Genomic DNA, 16,274 nt, shown 5'->3' with positions numbered 1-16,274 from the left:
GCCTGGACCGTTGGAGAACCACAACTGACAGACAGACAGAGGGGGACGGGATAACAATGAGGAGCACTGTACAGTAGGTACTGTCATTCAAATTCCATCAGAACCAGAACCCTGCATCTCACCTGGGAGCCACTGCTGACCAGAGTCATGGTCCTGACCGGGTAGGGTCTCTGCCGGGGGTCCGAGTCCTCCAGGCCAAACAGCGTCTTGTTGAGGGTGTGGGAGCACAGGTAGGTTTCCCCCTCCAGAGGGAGCTCTTCCAGCAAGCTGTACACCGCCACCAGGCCGTCCGACATCCCCGCAAACACTCTGGCCAGACTCTAGACACATTTTTTACACGCACATTTTAGGCTTTTAGCCGATGTTCTTACCCAGAGCCACTTGTAATGAGTAGCTTTATACAACAGTTAGTTGTATAAATGGAAAGCTGAAATCGGCTGTGCTAACCTCAAAGTAGCTAACGTTAACTTGCAGTCGTGAAACGGCAGGCAGCAAGTTTAGTTTGGTGCCTCCATTTCCCCTGGGGCACCAATTCTAAAATGAGCATAGACTTACGATTAGGGTTAGACCGATATATCGGTTTGCCGATTATCACGCCAATTTTTGTCCTTTTATTAAAAATCAGATCTGGTCTAGTCAGTCTTATTCACCTTTGATATCCAGTTTGATTGATAACATATTTTCTGTTTAATTGATCAGTACTGGATGTTTAGGGTCTCAATGCGCTTTCAGATGCTTTTCCACACTGCAAAGATTTTTTTTTACCAACTGAAATTTAACAATATTGAATATCGTCACAAAATATCAGCTATTGGCAGCTTCAGTCTAAAAATAACGGTATCAGACTTCTACAAACTATAATGTCAAACCCTCCAGACGCTGTGAAATGCTTTGGGCAAGAGCCAAATGTATTGCATTAACTTATCAAGAAGAAAATATTACAATATCGCTCTGAAGATAGTACTGTATCAGATCAGCCAGCAATTGATGGCATGAACAGCATTTACAACGACATTATCATTTGCTACAGGCCAGGCTAACTGAGCATCGGCCCCACCCAGCCAACACCTGGACTCCTGCAGCACCACTTCAAAGGTACGCAGGGTGCAGAGAGGGATGGGGGGTGGGGTGCTGATGGAGGGAGGGGAGATGAAGGAGGTCAGAGGGCTAACAGCCTAACAGCCAGTACAAGACAGTAAAACAACCTTTCCCACAAAAGCTCAATTTGGTGCTTCATAGTCAGGCTGTGTAAAATCAATGGCAATAGGCCGTTGTTTGGGGGCAATTATATAGAGGCTAGCAAGCCGTTAGCACACGGTTATCAATTATCAACAGCTACTGTGTTGCTGTACAAAACACTGTAACAACCTCATAAAGGTGCAATTGACATTTAGCAGACGGTTTCCTGTAAAACAAAGAAGACAAAAAACTTGTATTCGACCTCTCTAAGAAGAATTGCTTCGCTCGCACTTGACAATGTCAGCGAGCCACCTGAAAATTCAGGAGTGTAATAAAAAAGACAAACTCTAAGCTCTCAGGATGAGGGTGTGAATATGTGATGGGATGAGCGAATGTGCATGAATATGTGTGTGTGCGTTTGCGTGAGAGAGAGAGAGAGAGACAGAGAGAGAGAGAGAGAGAGAGAGAGAGAGAGAGAGAGAGAGAGAGAGAGAGAGAGAGAGAGAGAGAGAGAGAGAGTGTGAGAGTGAGTGTGTGGAGACGGACCTGGTCTCTTGCTGGGACAGGGAAGAGGCAGGTGATGACGCCCGGACAGGAGAAGTGTTTCTGGGGCTGACTGAGCGGACACATCTCCTTCAGACTGTAGATGAACACCTCCTGCTCCTACGCACTCAACAACAACAACACACAAGATAATAGACACAAATATTAAATGTTGATAAGTTATCATTAACAAATCATTTCCTTGGCTTTTCTGTTGATAGTAGTAGTTTGAATTTATTTTCTCTGTCATGGTGGCTATCAGCGCTCACGCCAACTACCCAGTCCTTCTTCTGCTGATTCCAAACTAACTGGAAACAGAAAATGCATCACTTCCTCTTTGCCAGAGGATTTCCCCCCAGAAAGAGCTAAACAAAAGCGAAACAAAAGCGAAACAATAACTTAAAAAGTTACATCTCTTATTTCACCTCTTAATTCCATTTGTGACCCATCTCAAACAAGCTTACTGTACATGACATGACATCAGTTGCTAGTGAAAAGGCGGAATCACCCGTTAAAAAAAACCCATCAACCTCAAACACGGTGTGTTTGGTTGTGGGCGGGTGGTCCGTACCTCGGTGGCAGTCCACAGAGTGTTGTCCATCTTCATCTGACAGCTGAGCCTGCTGCCCGGACACGGCATCCTCTTCACCTCCACCTGGCCCTTCTCCACGTTCACCACACTATAGTTCCTACAGACACAAGAGATGACCACACACACTCAGACAGCACCATGACACCATATAGTTCCTACAGACAGACACAAGAGATGACCACACACACGCAGACAGCACCATGACACCATATAGTTCCTACAGACAGACACAAGAGATGACATGCAGAGTCCAGCTGCACTGCAATTGCATCACCCCTCCAAGTTTCAAAATTAAGACCAGATACGTGAGTTAATGACTGACATTTAATGATAGCGCCCACATGAGGATAATCGGTGTAACTTGTAACAACAGCTTGATTCATACACCCCGATTAGACCAACCGGTGTCATTTTGGGAAACGCTGTTTTGACAAGATTCAGACCGGTGGTGTGTGAGATATCATCATGTCTGACCAACACATGGACAAATATGACTGCAGTATGAAATAAGTAAAAATATCAACACATAATGTAATCCATGAACAAAAGTGCATGATGTATTCAGATTAGGGGGTCTACAGAAGGCCGCATACATATATTAATAATAATATATTAAGTGTCAAGGAGTGTAGAAGTGTCGCAAAAACTCTTCACGTCATCAATAAATGATATTTACACATGTTGATTACCTTTGCAGAATGTGCAGATTTGCGTATATTTATTACTAGCTGATGACTTTATCAAAAACTCCAAAAAGGACCCAAAAGTACGGTCAGAGCGCAGTAGCAGCAACCCTGCAAACGGAAACCAAAGCAAGAAATTGCATTCAAACTGCACCTCAAATCAATCTCTATGTTACGAGTCGTCATTCGACGCCACAGAGAAGAAGACCCATAAACCTTTTGTCTCAAAGGAACGTGAACGAATGGTCTGTGAATTTGATTGGCGGTCGTTGGCCGATTGTTTCCCACGGCCGGTTCCCATGTCCAGAGGTCTGCTGAGGGGCGGAGCGAGCGACTGGGGGGAGGGCCGGTAACGAGGTATTAACCACAGTGAAAGGGTTAATGGCGGGAAAGATGGCCTATAGGCTCATTAGCACCACCTGGATGAAGGGATGAAAGCTGCTTTTATTGTGCGGAGATTCACTCTGAGTGCTGCAGCACACAGCAAACAATACAGCAATTACACCGCACACACCTGGGAGCCAGCACAGCCTGGAGGGCGTGTGTGCGTGCGTGTGGTGTATGACGACTGTAGTGTACGTGCGTCTGAGTTCTTGCGCTCATAATAGCGCTTTTGCGAGAGCACGGGCGGCTCGAATACATCTTCAGATCGTGAGTTTCAAAATGAAAATGAGACTTGCACACGGCATGCAACAGTCTCTCCAGAGAGAAAGTACATATTTGATTTGGTTCCAGACGAGTGGACTTGTCTGCCTCCCAGTTAATGAGCTGGAGAGAGAGCGGGGTTGGGCTGAGGTTAAAAGCTCAGAAGTCAGAGCAGCGCTCCCCATTAAGGGGTCATTACATTGGCCAGATTTAAGGGCTTTAACAGCTGTTTGAGTGTCTCGCCCACTGCAGCAAAAAGAGAGAGAGGAGAGAGAGAGGCAGGGCTGTGTGTTGTGTGCAGACTAGGGTTTGACCCCAGAGCAATCTAGAGAGAGAGCGGCGTCAGCGGAGGACCAAAATGCGTGACTCATTAGCCAATGAACAGCCAGGAAGGGGTCTCGCGCTACTTTTGAATGCTAAAATAAAGCGGATAATGTACAATTTGATTCTAAAAACAAAAACAAAAAAACATTCAAAGTACAACACAAACTGTCCATTTTGCTGCAACTCGACAGTGCTGCTTAATCCAGAACCTTAGTTCCTGGAACTCTTGAGAGTAAAAAACTGGTCCATTGGAGTGAATGGAGATGTCGTGACTCTTCTATATACACGGCTCTGGTTTGACCCATACTGTTGATACCGATAGGCTACATTGAAGCTGCTCAGAGCCGATACTTTGTAGCTGAACGTACCTAGAAAAACTACAGGATGGGACGTACGGTCCGACGTACGGTCGGAGAACCCGAAAACATGATGCCTCCAGCTATGGCTGTCGCCGGCGGAGGCATACAAACGATGAAATATTCAAAAGTTAAAGTGTAACTTCACCCAAACCCAAATCTTTAGTGAAGCATGACACCTAATGGTGAAAAATAGGGTAACTGAACTGGCCTTCTCTTTATTGGCTGGTCTCTTTTCCCCCGTGATGTCACCCTCTATATAGAGTACAAGAGGTGGTGACATCACAGGGGAAAGAGACCAGCCAATAAGAGAAGGGCCAGTTCAGTACCCACATTTTGTACCATTATAGGTATGAGGCGTCACCAAAACGTTTGGGTTTGGCTGTAGTTAGTTACACTTTTAAGTTTCCATGTGTTCAAACCAAAAGTGAGGTGGTTTAGCGTGACACAAAACAGCTGATCGTCAGACACAGACCTGTCATCCTTGTCTCCGTCCCAGAAGACACCGCTGTAGCCCTGCTGGGACAGGAAGAGCTGGGCGTGGCTGTCGCAGGACAAGACATACTTCAGACAGGGGAAGCTGGGCTCCTGCATCTGCCTCACACACTGCATGGCCACAGGCCTCTGTACACGCACGCACGCACACACACACACACACACACACACACACACACACACACACACACACGCACACACATGCACACGCAGTAGAGGTGGTAGGTAAGGGTACGAACACGCTACAGTAGACTGCAGTTACCCCCTGTCCTGCAGGTGTTTGTTCCAGCTCTACTCTCTCTCTCCAGCTCATAGCTCTATCTCTCTCTCTCTCTCTCCAGCTCTGTGCTCTCTCTCTCTCTCCCTCCAGCTCTGTGCTCTTGCACACCTGATCTAGCCTGATACCATTTATGGAGGCTGTAACAACCATCCTGATAACATGACGTCACATTCTGTTTCGCTCTGGACAGCTGTTCACAGCATCTGTCTGGACATCTGCCCACACAGCATCTGTCTGGACATCTGCCCACACAGCATCTGTCTGGACATCTGCCCACACAGCATCTGTCTGGACAGCCGCCCACAGCATCTGTCTGGACATCTGCCCACACAGCATCTGTCTGGACATCTGCCCACACAGCATCTGTCTGGACAGCTGCCCACAGCATCTGTCCGGACAGCCGCCCACAACATCTGTCTGGACAGCCGCCCACAGCGATTTCATTGGCCGCGAGTACTTGCCTTGACGGACAACTCCTTCAACCAATCAGCAGAATGTGAGGTCACATTATCAGGATGTTTTTTTTTTTTTACCAATGCACAAACTTAATGCTGATTGGTTGAGCAGTAGACAGATCTACCTGAACAGGGCAGTCATGAAAGTGTGTGGCCTTTAATTGGATCATTATAAAAAATAAATGGAACCAAAAAAAATCACTATGAGAATATATTGAAATACTGTACATGTACTGTATGTTTGAATATGTATGAATCCTATTTTTCAGGTTCAAAACGTTATAGCTGCAGATCACTACTACATAGACCCAATCAGAGCTGCTCTCACAGCCCACAATCAATTTCTAATTTCTTATTTTGTATGTTGTTATATGCTTTAAAAGTTGTTATCATTCATTGCATCATATGCTATACTGTAGTTTTCTAATCAAAATGTTTTAGTCGGGGAAAGGAGGGTACTGAAGTGTTTGAGACCCACTGATCTCTAAAGGCTAACCTTCTCAGGCTTGGTGTCCCAGCACTCAGTGAGCATGCTGTGGAGGCAGTGGAACTGCACCTCCTCTGGGCTGCCCAGCGCGGGACGCACACCTTTGGAAAGCTTCTTGGCGATCTGGAGCTGGTGGTGACCCAACGCTGGCCTCCGGCCTGACAGCAGCTCGTACAGCACCATGCCATAGGAGAACATGTCCACCTGGGGGGGGGGGGGGGGGGGGGGCACGAGGGAAGAAACATAGAAGCGGGATGCTTTCAATTAAATTCAAAAAGGTTAGATGCAGTTCCATCTGAGAGGTTAAGAATGATTAGATGAGCAATACCTCTAATATGTATCATATGTTTGAATTTAAATAGGCAGGGGGTTGGGGGGTTAGCCATGCCTGTCAGGAATGTAAATTAAATGCATAGTAATAATAAGGGGGGTTATATAAACATATGAAGACAACTTCAACACTAGAACATACAGTAGTAATAATTCATCACAAAATTCCTGTAATTATCTATGGCAGTGGTTCTCAAATGGAGGTCCGGGGATCCCCAGGGGTCCATGGCACTTTGCAAGGGGGTCTGCGAAAGGTTTTCATGAAAATAAAAATATATATATTGTTTTGCAAAAGCTTCATAGTCCAACGAAAATATTTTATGCTTTAAATCTAAAATAGTTCATGGATTACATTCTAATCTAACAAACCTATCAATTTAAGCACAATTTAAGTCAAGCACGTTACCGTGGAAACAATTAAGCTTAGCCCAAAATCACAAATCAGAATGAGGGGGTCCCCCCCGGGTATATTTTCTATCTTGTAAGGCAGGGATACTCAACTTGCTTTGCCCGGGGGCCACTTTCGTGAAATGATAGAAGGGCAAGGGCCAGTTAATAAACACTCAATATACATTTTTTTGTAGCGGATTGTAGGTTTTTGGGGTGTCAGCCAGAGTTTAGTCTGACAATGTTGTGCACACCGGATAGTTAGTTAGGTTAAGTTAGTACATACATAAGTGCCAGGGTAGCAAGCAGACGGCGGTATTTGACAATTTAGCAGCTAAATCATAGATTATTGAAAGATATTCCATATTCCAGACTGAAATGCTATAACAGAAGTGGAGTATTGACCAGAATGACATGAACATTTGGACACTTATTCAGCGGGTATCTTGCATGTTGCGTTCAGGTGCACTGTAAAAAAAAAACTTTTTTTTTTTTTTTGCAATTCCATCGCGGGCCACACAGCGGTCAGTTGAGTATCACTGTTGTAAGGGGTCGTTGGCTGAAAAACATTTGAGAACCTCTGATCTATGGGGTAACCATGGAGGGGAGTTGTACTGACACAGCGACAGCTCGAGTGCCTCTGATAACTATGGAGAGGTGGCAAAGAGGGTGGATGTTCCACAACAAACGCCAACAAGACGGTCGACTCACTCTGGGGGCTTATCCTGGTCTCCTCTTATCTACTGGAGGCCATTGATCTCGTCCGTGAACACACATCATAATCTGAAGGTCCAAAATACCCCAGTGGATTCCTTCCTATGAATGGTCACAGATAGTGTCTGGGTTGAATAGGGTCCTGTGGGCATTCCCAGAATAACTCCAGAGGTAAACATCGGTGCGAGGCCAAAAACCACTCCAGTACATCTGTGGTGACATCACTTGGTAGCTACTCCAGATATGCTGGAGGGCTGTGGTATTCCGTGGCGTCACTGGGGCTATGGAAAACCCAGGGCATATTCATATAAGGCAAGTCTTCTTCACTTCAATCTGACACGTTCTCCTACTTTACAGCCTTCTCACTCCACAATGTCCATACTTACAATTGTTATGCTTGTTAGAAGAACATCAAATGCACAACATGCTTCTCTGCCAATAGCTGTAACCCCATGTGCAATACTAAAGCTCATTACTTTGCTGCTACTATTGGGCACCTTTCCACTGTACATATTGTGTTACTACTGCTGCTATATCATGCACCTTATCACTGTACATATTTTATTACTCTGACTGTCACTTATGTGCAAACCATGTCAACACAAGCTCACTTACCGTACTTTTGCTACCTCTGATGCACCCTGAGTGACCCTGTACATCATCTGTAAAGAGCAACCTTAAGCTACCTCACCTAGCTCGCATGTCTGTTATACTCTGTTAATACTGTTTATATCTGTTAATACTATGTATATCTGTTCATATCTGTATCCTTTTATAATGTTTTATAAGTTTGATATGTTTTCACTCACGCAATATTTTTTACAAGTCTGTTTATACTCTCATAATACCGTTTATGGTAAATGGTAAATAGCCTGCATTTATATAGCGCTTTTATCCAAAGCGCTTTACAGTCAGTAGGTACATTCACCCATTCACACAGACATTCACACAGCGATGGCGGCAGGCTACCACGCAGGGTGCTGGCACACCAATGGGAGCAATTTGGGGTTCAGTGTCTTGCCCAAGGACACTTCGACATGCAGACCGGAGGAGCCGGGAATCGAACCACCGACCTCTTTTATTCAAAGCGATTAGTGGACGACCCGCTCTACCTCCTGAGCTCCAGCCGCCCCAGTATATCGGTTTATATCTGTTAATACTATCTATATCTGTTCAAATCTAAATCCCTTTATAATATTTTATAATCTCTTCAGACCCTTTATATCTTATTTGTTTATGTCTTGTATATTTGTTCTTATCAATGTTAATGAGCACGAACCACACCAAGACTAATTCCTAGTATGTGAAAACATACCTTGGCAAATAAAAGAATTCTGATTCTGATCTACATGATGTCGGCAAGAGAGACTGTCGTTGGTTTTGACTGCTCATCTGAACTGTCTGTGCTAAAAAACATTCTAGACCAGCTACGGAAGCTGGGAGTGGCCATTCTGTAGGGGAGAATCTATCTCCCCCCAGGCTGCATATTGACGGTAGTAGAGCATAATTGGCTTTCAATAGTCAACAGCCTTGTCAATACTTTCTTACCAGCAATAACACCACAATGTCAGCAGTCAAGTACAAGTCCTTAATCAAGTAAAACTTGATTCTACCATATCAAAGGCTTGAGTCAAATAAATACATCATTATTAATAAAGGAATATCAGGCTGATTCAACTAAAATCAATGCAATCAAGCAAAATCAACTAAATATGGCAAGTGGCACATCATTATCACTCTCAAATTAACTTGGTTGTATAGGGCTCGGTATCGGTACTCGATACCTTTAAGATATCGAAGTAGCATCGAAACTTCCCCAGCCAAAACAATACCTGCTTTCGATCCTTTTTGTACACAGATCTATTATAAAAATGACTATTTGTACGGTTTTGCTCACAGCCAATCATCGCAAGCGTTGTTCAATTTCTTGCGACGTGTGTTTGGCCCACTACCGCAGCGGCTACAACCCATACCGTCTGTGTGGCGGTGAAGCTGAGCGAGTATGTGACGGTGTTGATTCACATCGAATCATTTTAAGGGTATTGGTATTGGTATCGTGATTTTCTAAACGATACCGAGCCCTACTTGGTTGAAGGACCTAAACAAATGAGGCCCATGGTGGAGATGAACGACAAGCCTTCATCGCGCCCCCGTGGTGTTGTTAGCGCGCTACCGTTTCCCTAAATTAAGACCACATTTCCCATAAAACTCCACTCCGCTTCCTGGTGCTGCAAGTTGCTCCTTTGTCTCCTCTCCTCCCTTCAGTCAGATGCCTTCGCTTTGGATCGACGGAAGAGGATTAATGTGTTGGAAGTGGTTTTTCCATCGGGCTTTCACTCCTCATTGACCATGGGTCCACTTATTTTATTGAACTCAAAGGCTCCAATCCTTCATTACGTGGTTAAACTGCAGGCTAATTAATGAGATTACATTTACGTGTTGTGGTTCTCTATTCCCAACCTATTAATCTTGTCTCCCGGTGGCCATGCTGTTATCCCGGAATGCATTAAAAAAACAACACTCGCTGAATTATTTGCCAAGATGCTCACCAGTGTTGGGCAAGTTACTTTCAAAATGTAATATACTACATATTACTAGTTACTTTCATTTGAAAGTAATAAGTTACTTTACAATATTACTGTCTGTGTAGAGTAACTCGTTACTTATTACACTACTTTTGCATTACTTTCACCAAAACAGCAGCAGCAGCAGAATGACATCGCCGCCCCGGAACCATCCCGAAAAATAATTTCAACCGCCTTGAAGTCAGTGTAAACAATCCAAAATTCAAAATGTTATTCTTTACCTTTGTTATTGTCATCTATAGTGGTTATTTGCATAAAAACACACGGTTTGATTAGGAAATGATTGTATCTTTATTTAAATAGGTGCTTTGATTAAAAAAAAAAAAAAAAAAATGTAACTTGAGTTACTTGACAAAGTAACTGGTATAATATCACTGAAATCCTATAAGTAATAAGTTATATTACTGAGTTACTGCTAAAAGTAATATATTACATGTAATATGTTACTTTTGTAATGAGTTACCCCCAACACTGATGCTCACACATGTACTGTAACTAGAACAACGCTAGTTAGCTATCTCTCCTGTTTCTAAATATATCTGTATCATTTGGTTTGAACAAGTAAAATAAATGGCGGATGAAAATCTCTGGTACAGTCCTGAAGCAGGAAGTGACGTTCCACTTTGACTCTCTATTCACTTGTTCCAACACAGGGGTCAGCCAGTTACTTCCTGTTGTGTTGACACTTCCTGTGACAGTACAGTACTAGTGACCAGGAGGTAAAACAGACGGTGTTTTGAACAGGAAGTCATAACACAACTGGGTCAAGTGGGCAGGGCTACATAAGGTGAATAGAGACCAAAACTGTTTTTTCATCCAGGCTGTAAACATGTTTATTTCTGTTGTAAAGTCGGACATTTTAACATGGGGGTGGAATGGGGAATGACTCCCTTTTGGAGCCAGCCTCAAGTGCCCATTCAAGGAACTGCAGTTTTTGCTACTTCAGCGTTGGCTTCATTTTTCCCACAACTGGGCGCGGTTGGAGCTTGGTTTTCACTTATTTATGCATCAATCAATCCTTTTATCCTTTTCCCTCCTCTCTCTCCATCTTTGACTCTCCTCCCATCGCTCACCTCTCTTGCCTGCATCTCATTACAACACATTACATTACAGAGCGAAACCTCATCAAAAAGTGAAATTAACGCCCAGGAGAGCGGAGAAGGAGCCTGATTGGCTGAGGTCAGCAGACTCTGTGGGATAGGGGGGGGGCCGATGAAAGGAGGCCGGGGCTTATGGAGATTTCTCTCTGCTCTTTGAAAGGCCCTTCTCCAGAGGTAGGGGGAGCCAGCGAAGCGCTAACCCCTGGTAAACCTAGCCTCCCCTGGAGAGAGAAGCGCAGCTCGCAGCAGAACCAGGCCCGGCCCGGCCCGCACCACAACCAACACAGCACCAATCTGAATGGAAGATGACAGGGGAGAGAGCGAGCGAGTCCTGGCTGACTCCAAATACCATTTACTGGAACACTTTCTAGTTCTTAATCAAACAGGCACGGAGCAAGACTGAAGGTTACATTTACATGAGCACAATCATCCGACTATCCCCGACGGTCCGAGTCAGGAAAAGGGCGCCGTTTAGCTGGTTACATGATGTCGTCATAATAATCCGGTTTATGCGACATGGTTATTGGCAAGGAAGGAATCAAAAGGAAATGACAAAGGCGTACAGTATCTACCATATTATGTTCTGACTGCTCTGTATTAATACCAGCAAAGTCAAAGTACTCCACACATGTCACCGCCGTTACACTTTACTCCAACTAAGAGCGTAGCTGCACTGACATCGCAGCAGTGAGTATGGTCTTTACTTACTGCCCTACTCACACATGATTGCATTACAACAGCATTACAATCTCATTTTCTGTGCATGCACACAGGGTAGGAAATTAACTTTTTTAAACAAGGGCTATTTGTGCCCCTGTGAAATATATTTTGGGGCACTTTGGATCATTTCCAGGGCAATTTTATCAAATGTTGGGAAATACCTTAGTTGCAACTATGTAGCATGACAGACCAATCAATGACTCTTATCCAAGCATATTTTATTTCTAAAGTTCATAAACAATCACAGTTAAAGATCCCCATTTCCAATCTCAACAACACTGCATGTTATTAATGTACTTAGCAAAAACATGAGTGAACAGCTAGCTTGCGCTGCCTGTCACTGAGGTCAATAACGCTAGTAGGAGGAGGGGCGGGGGTCGTACGGATGCCTAGCTGGCCATTTTCGAGGCACGCTTTGCAAATACAGAATAACGTTAAAATACAGAAAGTATTAAACTCTTTATTTTATGGGGGCATTTAAAAGCCCACATCACCTCAATTCCATGGGCAATTCTAGATTTTTTAGGGGCAATTTGGCCCGAGCCCCCGCTAATTTCCTACCCTGACACACACACGCACGCACGCACACACAGACACACACACACACACACACACACACACACACACACACACGCACACGCACACACTCTTCCTCCTTTGCTATTAAAGCAAACATGTGGTACTGATCAGACAGTAGGGCAACATGTTGCAGAGAGGAAGTAGCCAGTCATAACAGTCAGCCCGCTCAGGGGAAGTCCTCTGGATCGACAAGTCAAATAAACACCGGGGCCCTTTTCGCTCGTTACACCTGACACTGAAGACGGGGAAGTGGATCAGTTGGTCCGTACTGATCGCACCCATGCTGCGCATGTACCGTGCTCTGTTGCTGAAACCAATTTAGTCACTTAAGAGTTCACCCAGTGTGTGATTAATTCAACATGTGTCCCAGGACAGGAGTGAGCACGTAATATAATTAAAGGTCCCATTCCGTGCAAAAGCTGTTTTTATTTCTAAATGCATATATGCTGTTGTCATCCCTCCCTGTAATGAGTGCTCAGAACCTCAGAACTGTCAGAGTTGGATTTGTCCCTATCCAGCTCTCTCCTGCTGTCTCCTTCAAGCCACGCCCCCTTACAGTCTGTTCTCCCAGACGGTTTCGTGTTACGTCACGCGGCTCCTTAAGCATACTGCGCGCGGTCTCTCTCACACAACCTACCTGCGCCATTTTGTCTATTCTTTGCCATAGCAAGCTGTTTCAGCGCGAGATTCATCATGACCTGTTGGTCTGTGCTAACCATTTCAGCCCAGAATGTTTCAACAATCTGGGGCAGTACAATCAAGATTTAGCCACAAAATTAACACTTCTAGCTGGAGCGACGCCAACTGTACCTGATCCAGCAACTGCGGAGGTGCATTCGGTAAGTCTAGGCATTTTGAGATGTCCTGTTTAGCGTAGCAACCTTAAGTTAGCGATAGCTCGTTGCTAACGTTAGTTGTGGACACAACCTAGCGTGCTGGTCCACGGACGCTAATCTGATTGGCCGCTGGGAGCCTGGGGTGGGCTCTCCCTCAGCGGCCAATGGGAACTGTTAGTTCTGAATATATTATAGAAACAGACCATTCCTGGGAAGCGACGAGATGAGGAAGTGAGAACTCCGTCAGAACGAACGGGGTTGCTATATTTTCGACAAATTAATCCAGAATCATGTTTTATGGACCAGAGACACATGTTTTTAAGAGGTTACAGCTGCACGAATTTGGACCTTTAAGTTTGATAAAGTAGAATATCACACAGACACTGGAAATCCAATGATTGTACCTTACCGTCATGATTACTGTTAAAAAGATCAATAAAACAATCAATTTTGAACGATGCACCGATGCATGCTAGTCTGGGCACCTTTCACCCCGCTTTTTGTCATGGGGGCGTAAACCAAGGAACCGGCAATAAGTGCGCCAAGAAACGTCTTTGTTGCCGTTAGCTTGACGCGGCGAGGTTACGTTAGCTAGAGCCTGAACAGAACAACAACACAAGTTGTATAGTAGCGTTGGCACATTTCTAGTAACTGCCGAGGAAGGTTTCTGGAGAGCCAAAGACAATGGAGTACTCGCCATGTGAAACCTTATGATCAATGTCCATGTCTTTCCCAGCACAGAGCAGCAGAGATGCTTCAACTGTTGTACTCGATCCTCCATTATCGATAACAGCGGACAGACAACTAGCGTTATAACTATTCCATCAACTGGCCATTTGTTTGAAAAGTAAAGCTTTTTGTAAAGCTGTATTGGCTTAAAATAGGTGAGATTGTGAATCCGTAATGTTTCTACAAGAACTTCTTCAAAAACTTCGTTGGGTACGTCCATCTTTTGTTTTGTTGTTTGCCGTTTTTATTTTCTGATTCGTTGTGTCTAATTGTCAAGTTAACGAGCTATTTCCGCTGTTACTTCCTGTCTAGGGCGGGCTCTAGGCCGGAAGCAGGCAGGGTGACAAAATCACTTGTGAACGGAGGCCAGGCTCTTTCTCACCGAGAAGAGCCTGGTGATGCGAGGTTAATGCATGCAGAGAGACGGTCTTCCGCCGTGATACTATTGGAGCCAACCCGGAAATGCTGACTTGTGATGCAGACCCTCTGTCGCTGGACGCGTGTGGACGTAAGACATTGTTGGGGTCTGACCACGTGAGACTAGGTAATACTTTGAAGGAGACTAGGTAATAGACTAATGAGGGTTTCCAACAAACAAGTTGGAAACCCTTAGCCTAGGTAAACCCAGCCCCCACGTGACCTGCTCTCTCAGTTCCCAGTCACTAGCTTGTGACTGTAAGCAGGGTGAGCCTGAGAGCAGGTCACTGGGTGCTGGATTTACCCAGGCTAGGAAACCCTCATTAGTGTTTTGCTTGCACCTGTGTTTACCCTGCCTTTTCGACACAAAAAGCCCCCCGTGAAAAGGGTCTATCAGTGTTCTAGGGGCGAGCGGCCACGAAGTTCAGAACATCCTTCGATCAATCTGCTTTCTTAGTTCAGTAAGGAAGTGGAATTCCATACCCACAAGCATTAGAAACTCAGGATGATTTGCAGTGTTTAAAACCAGCCTGAAGCTGAAGTCAGCACAAATGCGTCACGTATTTATTCAGCATACTGATTTTACCTCACACTGATGGACTATATTGTGCTGTGTTTGATGTAGTGTCGTTGCTGTTTTTTTGTCTACCTGCCCAGCGGCGACAGATGCTAATTAGCAGGCCAGCTAACTCTGGCGGAATGACTTTTTAATTGGGCGCTGTCACTGTAAAAAAAATAAACAATACAACCGGGTTTGTGTGTTCGAAACTCACAATAACAACTGGTGTGAGATAGATGCTACCAAGTGTCTCCACCACGGTCTCATTTGTTTCACTATACAAAAGGTATCACAATTAACTTGACAGTGATACAGTATATTGAGGTTGAACAATATGCTGATGCTACATGAAGCACATTGAAGGTGTTTGGTGTTTGAGAGGCGGTAGGTGGAGCAGCGTACCTTCTCGTCGTACACGATGCCTGGTCGGATCTCGGGAGCCTGGTAGCCCGGCGTGCCCTCGACCCCCAGCGCCCCCTCGTGGAAGGACTGGCGAGAGATGCCGTAGTCCGACAGCTTGATGTTGACTGGATCCTGCACCTGAAATAAGGCAAGAGGAATGATTGACTTTCGATGACGCGAACAGCAATAATTCTGTCTTGTGTTTTCTTTTGTTTAAAATGTTTCTTCTGTTTCTCAGATTCCTCCCCCCATTTTCTCCCTCCATTTTCTACCTTGCCAATTCCCCCTGCTGTCCCGGTCGTTGCTCCACCCCCTTTGGCGATCTCAGGAGAGTTGTAGACTAGCACATACTTCCTCTGATACATGTGCAGTCGCCAGCTGCTTCTTTTCACCTGACAGCGAGGAGTTTCACTGGCAGGAGGGATGGATCACGCTATTCCTCTCAATTCCCCTCCCCCCCCCGAACAGGTGCCCCGACCGACCAGAGGAGGCGGTAGTGCAGCGACCAGGACACATACCCTTAATCCGGCATCCCACCCGCAGGCCAAATGTGCCTGTATGGACACCTGACCGGCCAAGCCAGAGGTAACGGGGGGGTTCGACCCTGCGACCCTCATGTTGGGCGGGGAATCTACTACTGCGCTACCCGGACGCCCCTGCTCTTATGTCTTTGTGGATGTTGTCCCATACAGACCTCCAGAGACCACACCAGGATGTTGTCGGATTTGAGGTCGCAGAAGATGATGTTCTTCCTGTGCAGGTATGCCAGACCTGCTGCAATCTGATAGGCTGCTCTGAAGGTGAGCATGTGACCCAAGGGCATGTAACTGGAGGCTGCACAGAGAAAAACAAAACATAACTCAACCTGAACCTGTGT

The 16,274-nt window shown here is 45.2% G+C and overlaps 1 protein-coding gene across 1 annotated transcript in view; it reads right to left on the bottom strand.

The window, feature by feature from the left end:
• lrrk1 (leucine-rich repeat kinase 1) overlaps positions 1-16,274 on the bottom strand; it is an 87,778-nt gene that overhangs the window by 11,356 nt on the left and 60,148 nt on the right. Inside the window, exons 27-34 of the mRNA XM_083662224.1 lie at positions 16,092-16,231; positions 15,398-15,535; positions 6,049-6,243; positions 4,798-4,946; positions 2,294-2,411; positions 1,726-1,842; positions 123-320; positions 1-24 (exon numbers count right to left, since the gene is read on the bottom strand). The exon at positions 1-24 is cut by the window's left edge and continues 191 nt beyond it. Coding sequence (XP_083518350.1) covers positions 1-24; positions 123-320; positions 1,726-1,842; positions 2,294-2,411; positions 4,798-4,946; positions 6,049-6,243; positions 15,398-15,535; positions 16,092-16,231 — 1,079 coding nt within the window. The remainder of the gene's footprint in view (positions 25-122; positions 321-1,725; positions 1,843-2,293; positions 2,412-4,797; positions 4,947-6,048; positions 6,244-15,397; positions 15,536-16,091; positions 16,232-16,274) is intronic.

This window comes from Poromitra crassiceps (assembly GCF_964638095.1).
Source record: "Poromitra crassiceps genome assembly, chromosome: 28".
NCBI classification, from domain to species: domain Eukaryota; kingdom Metazoa; phylum Chordata; class Actinopteri; order Beryciformes; family Melamphaidae; genus Poromitra; species Poromitra crassiceps.
The sequence above is the reverse complement of the archived record's forward strand: the minus strand, read 5'-3'. Positions and strand labels throughout refer to the sequence as shown.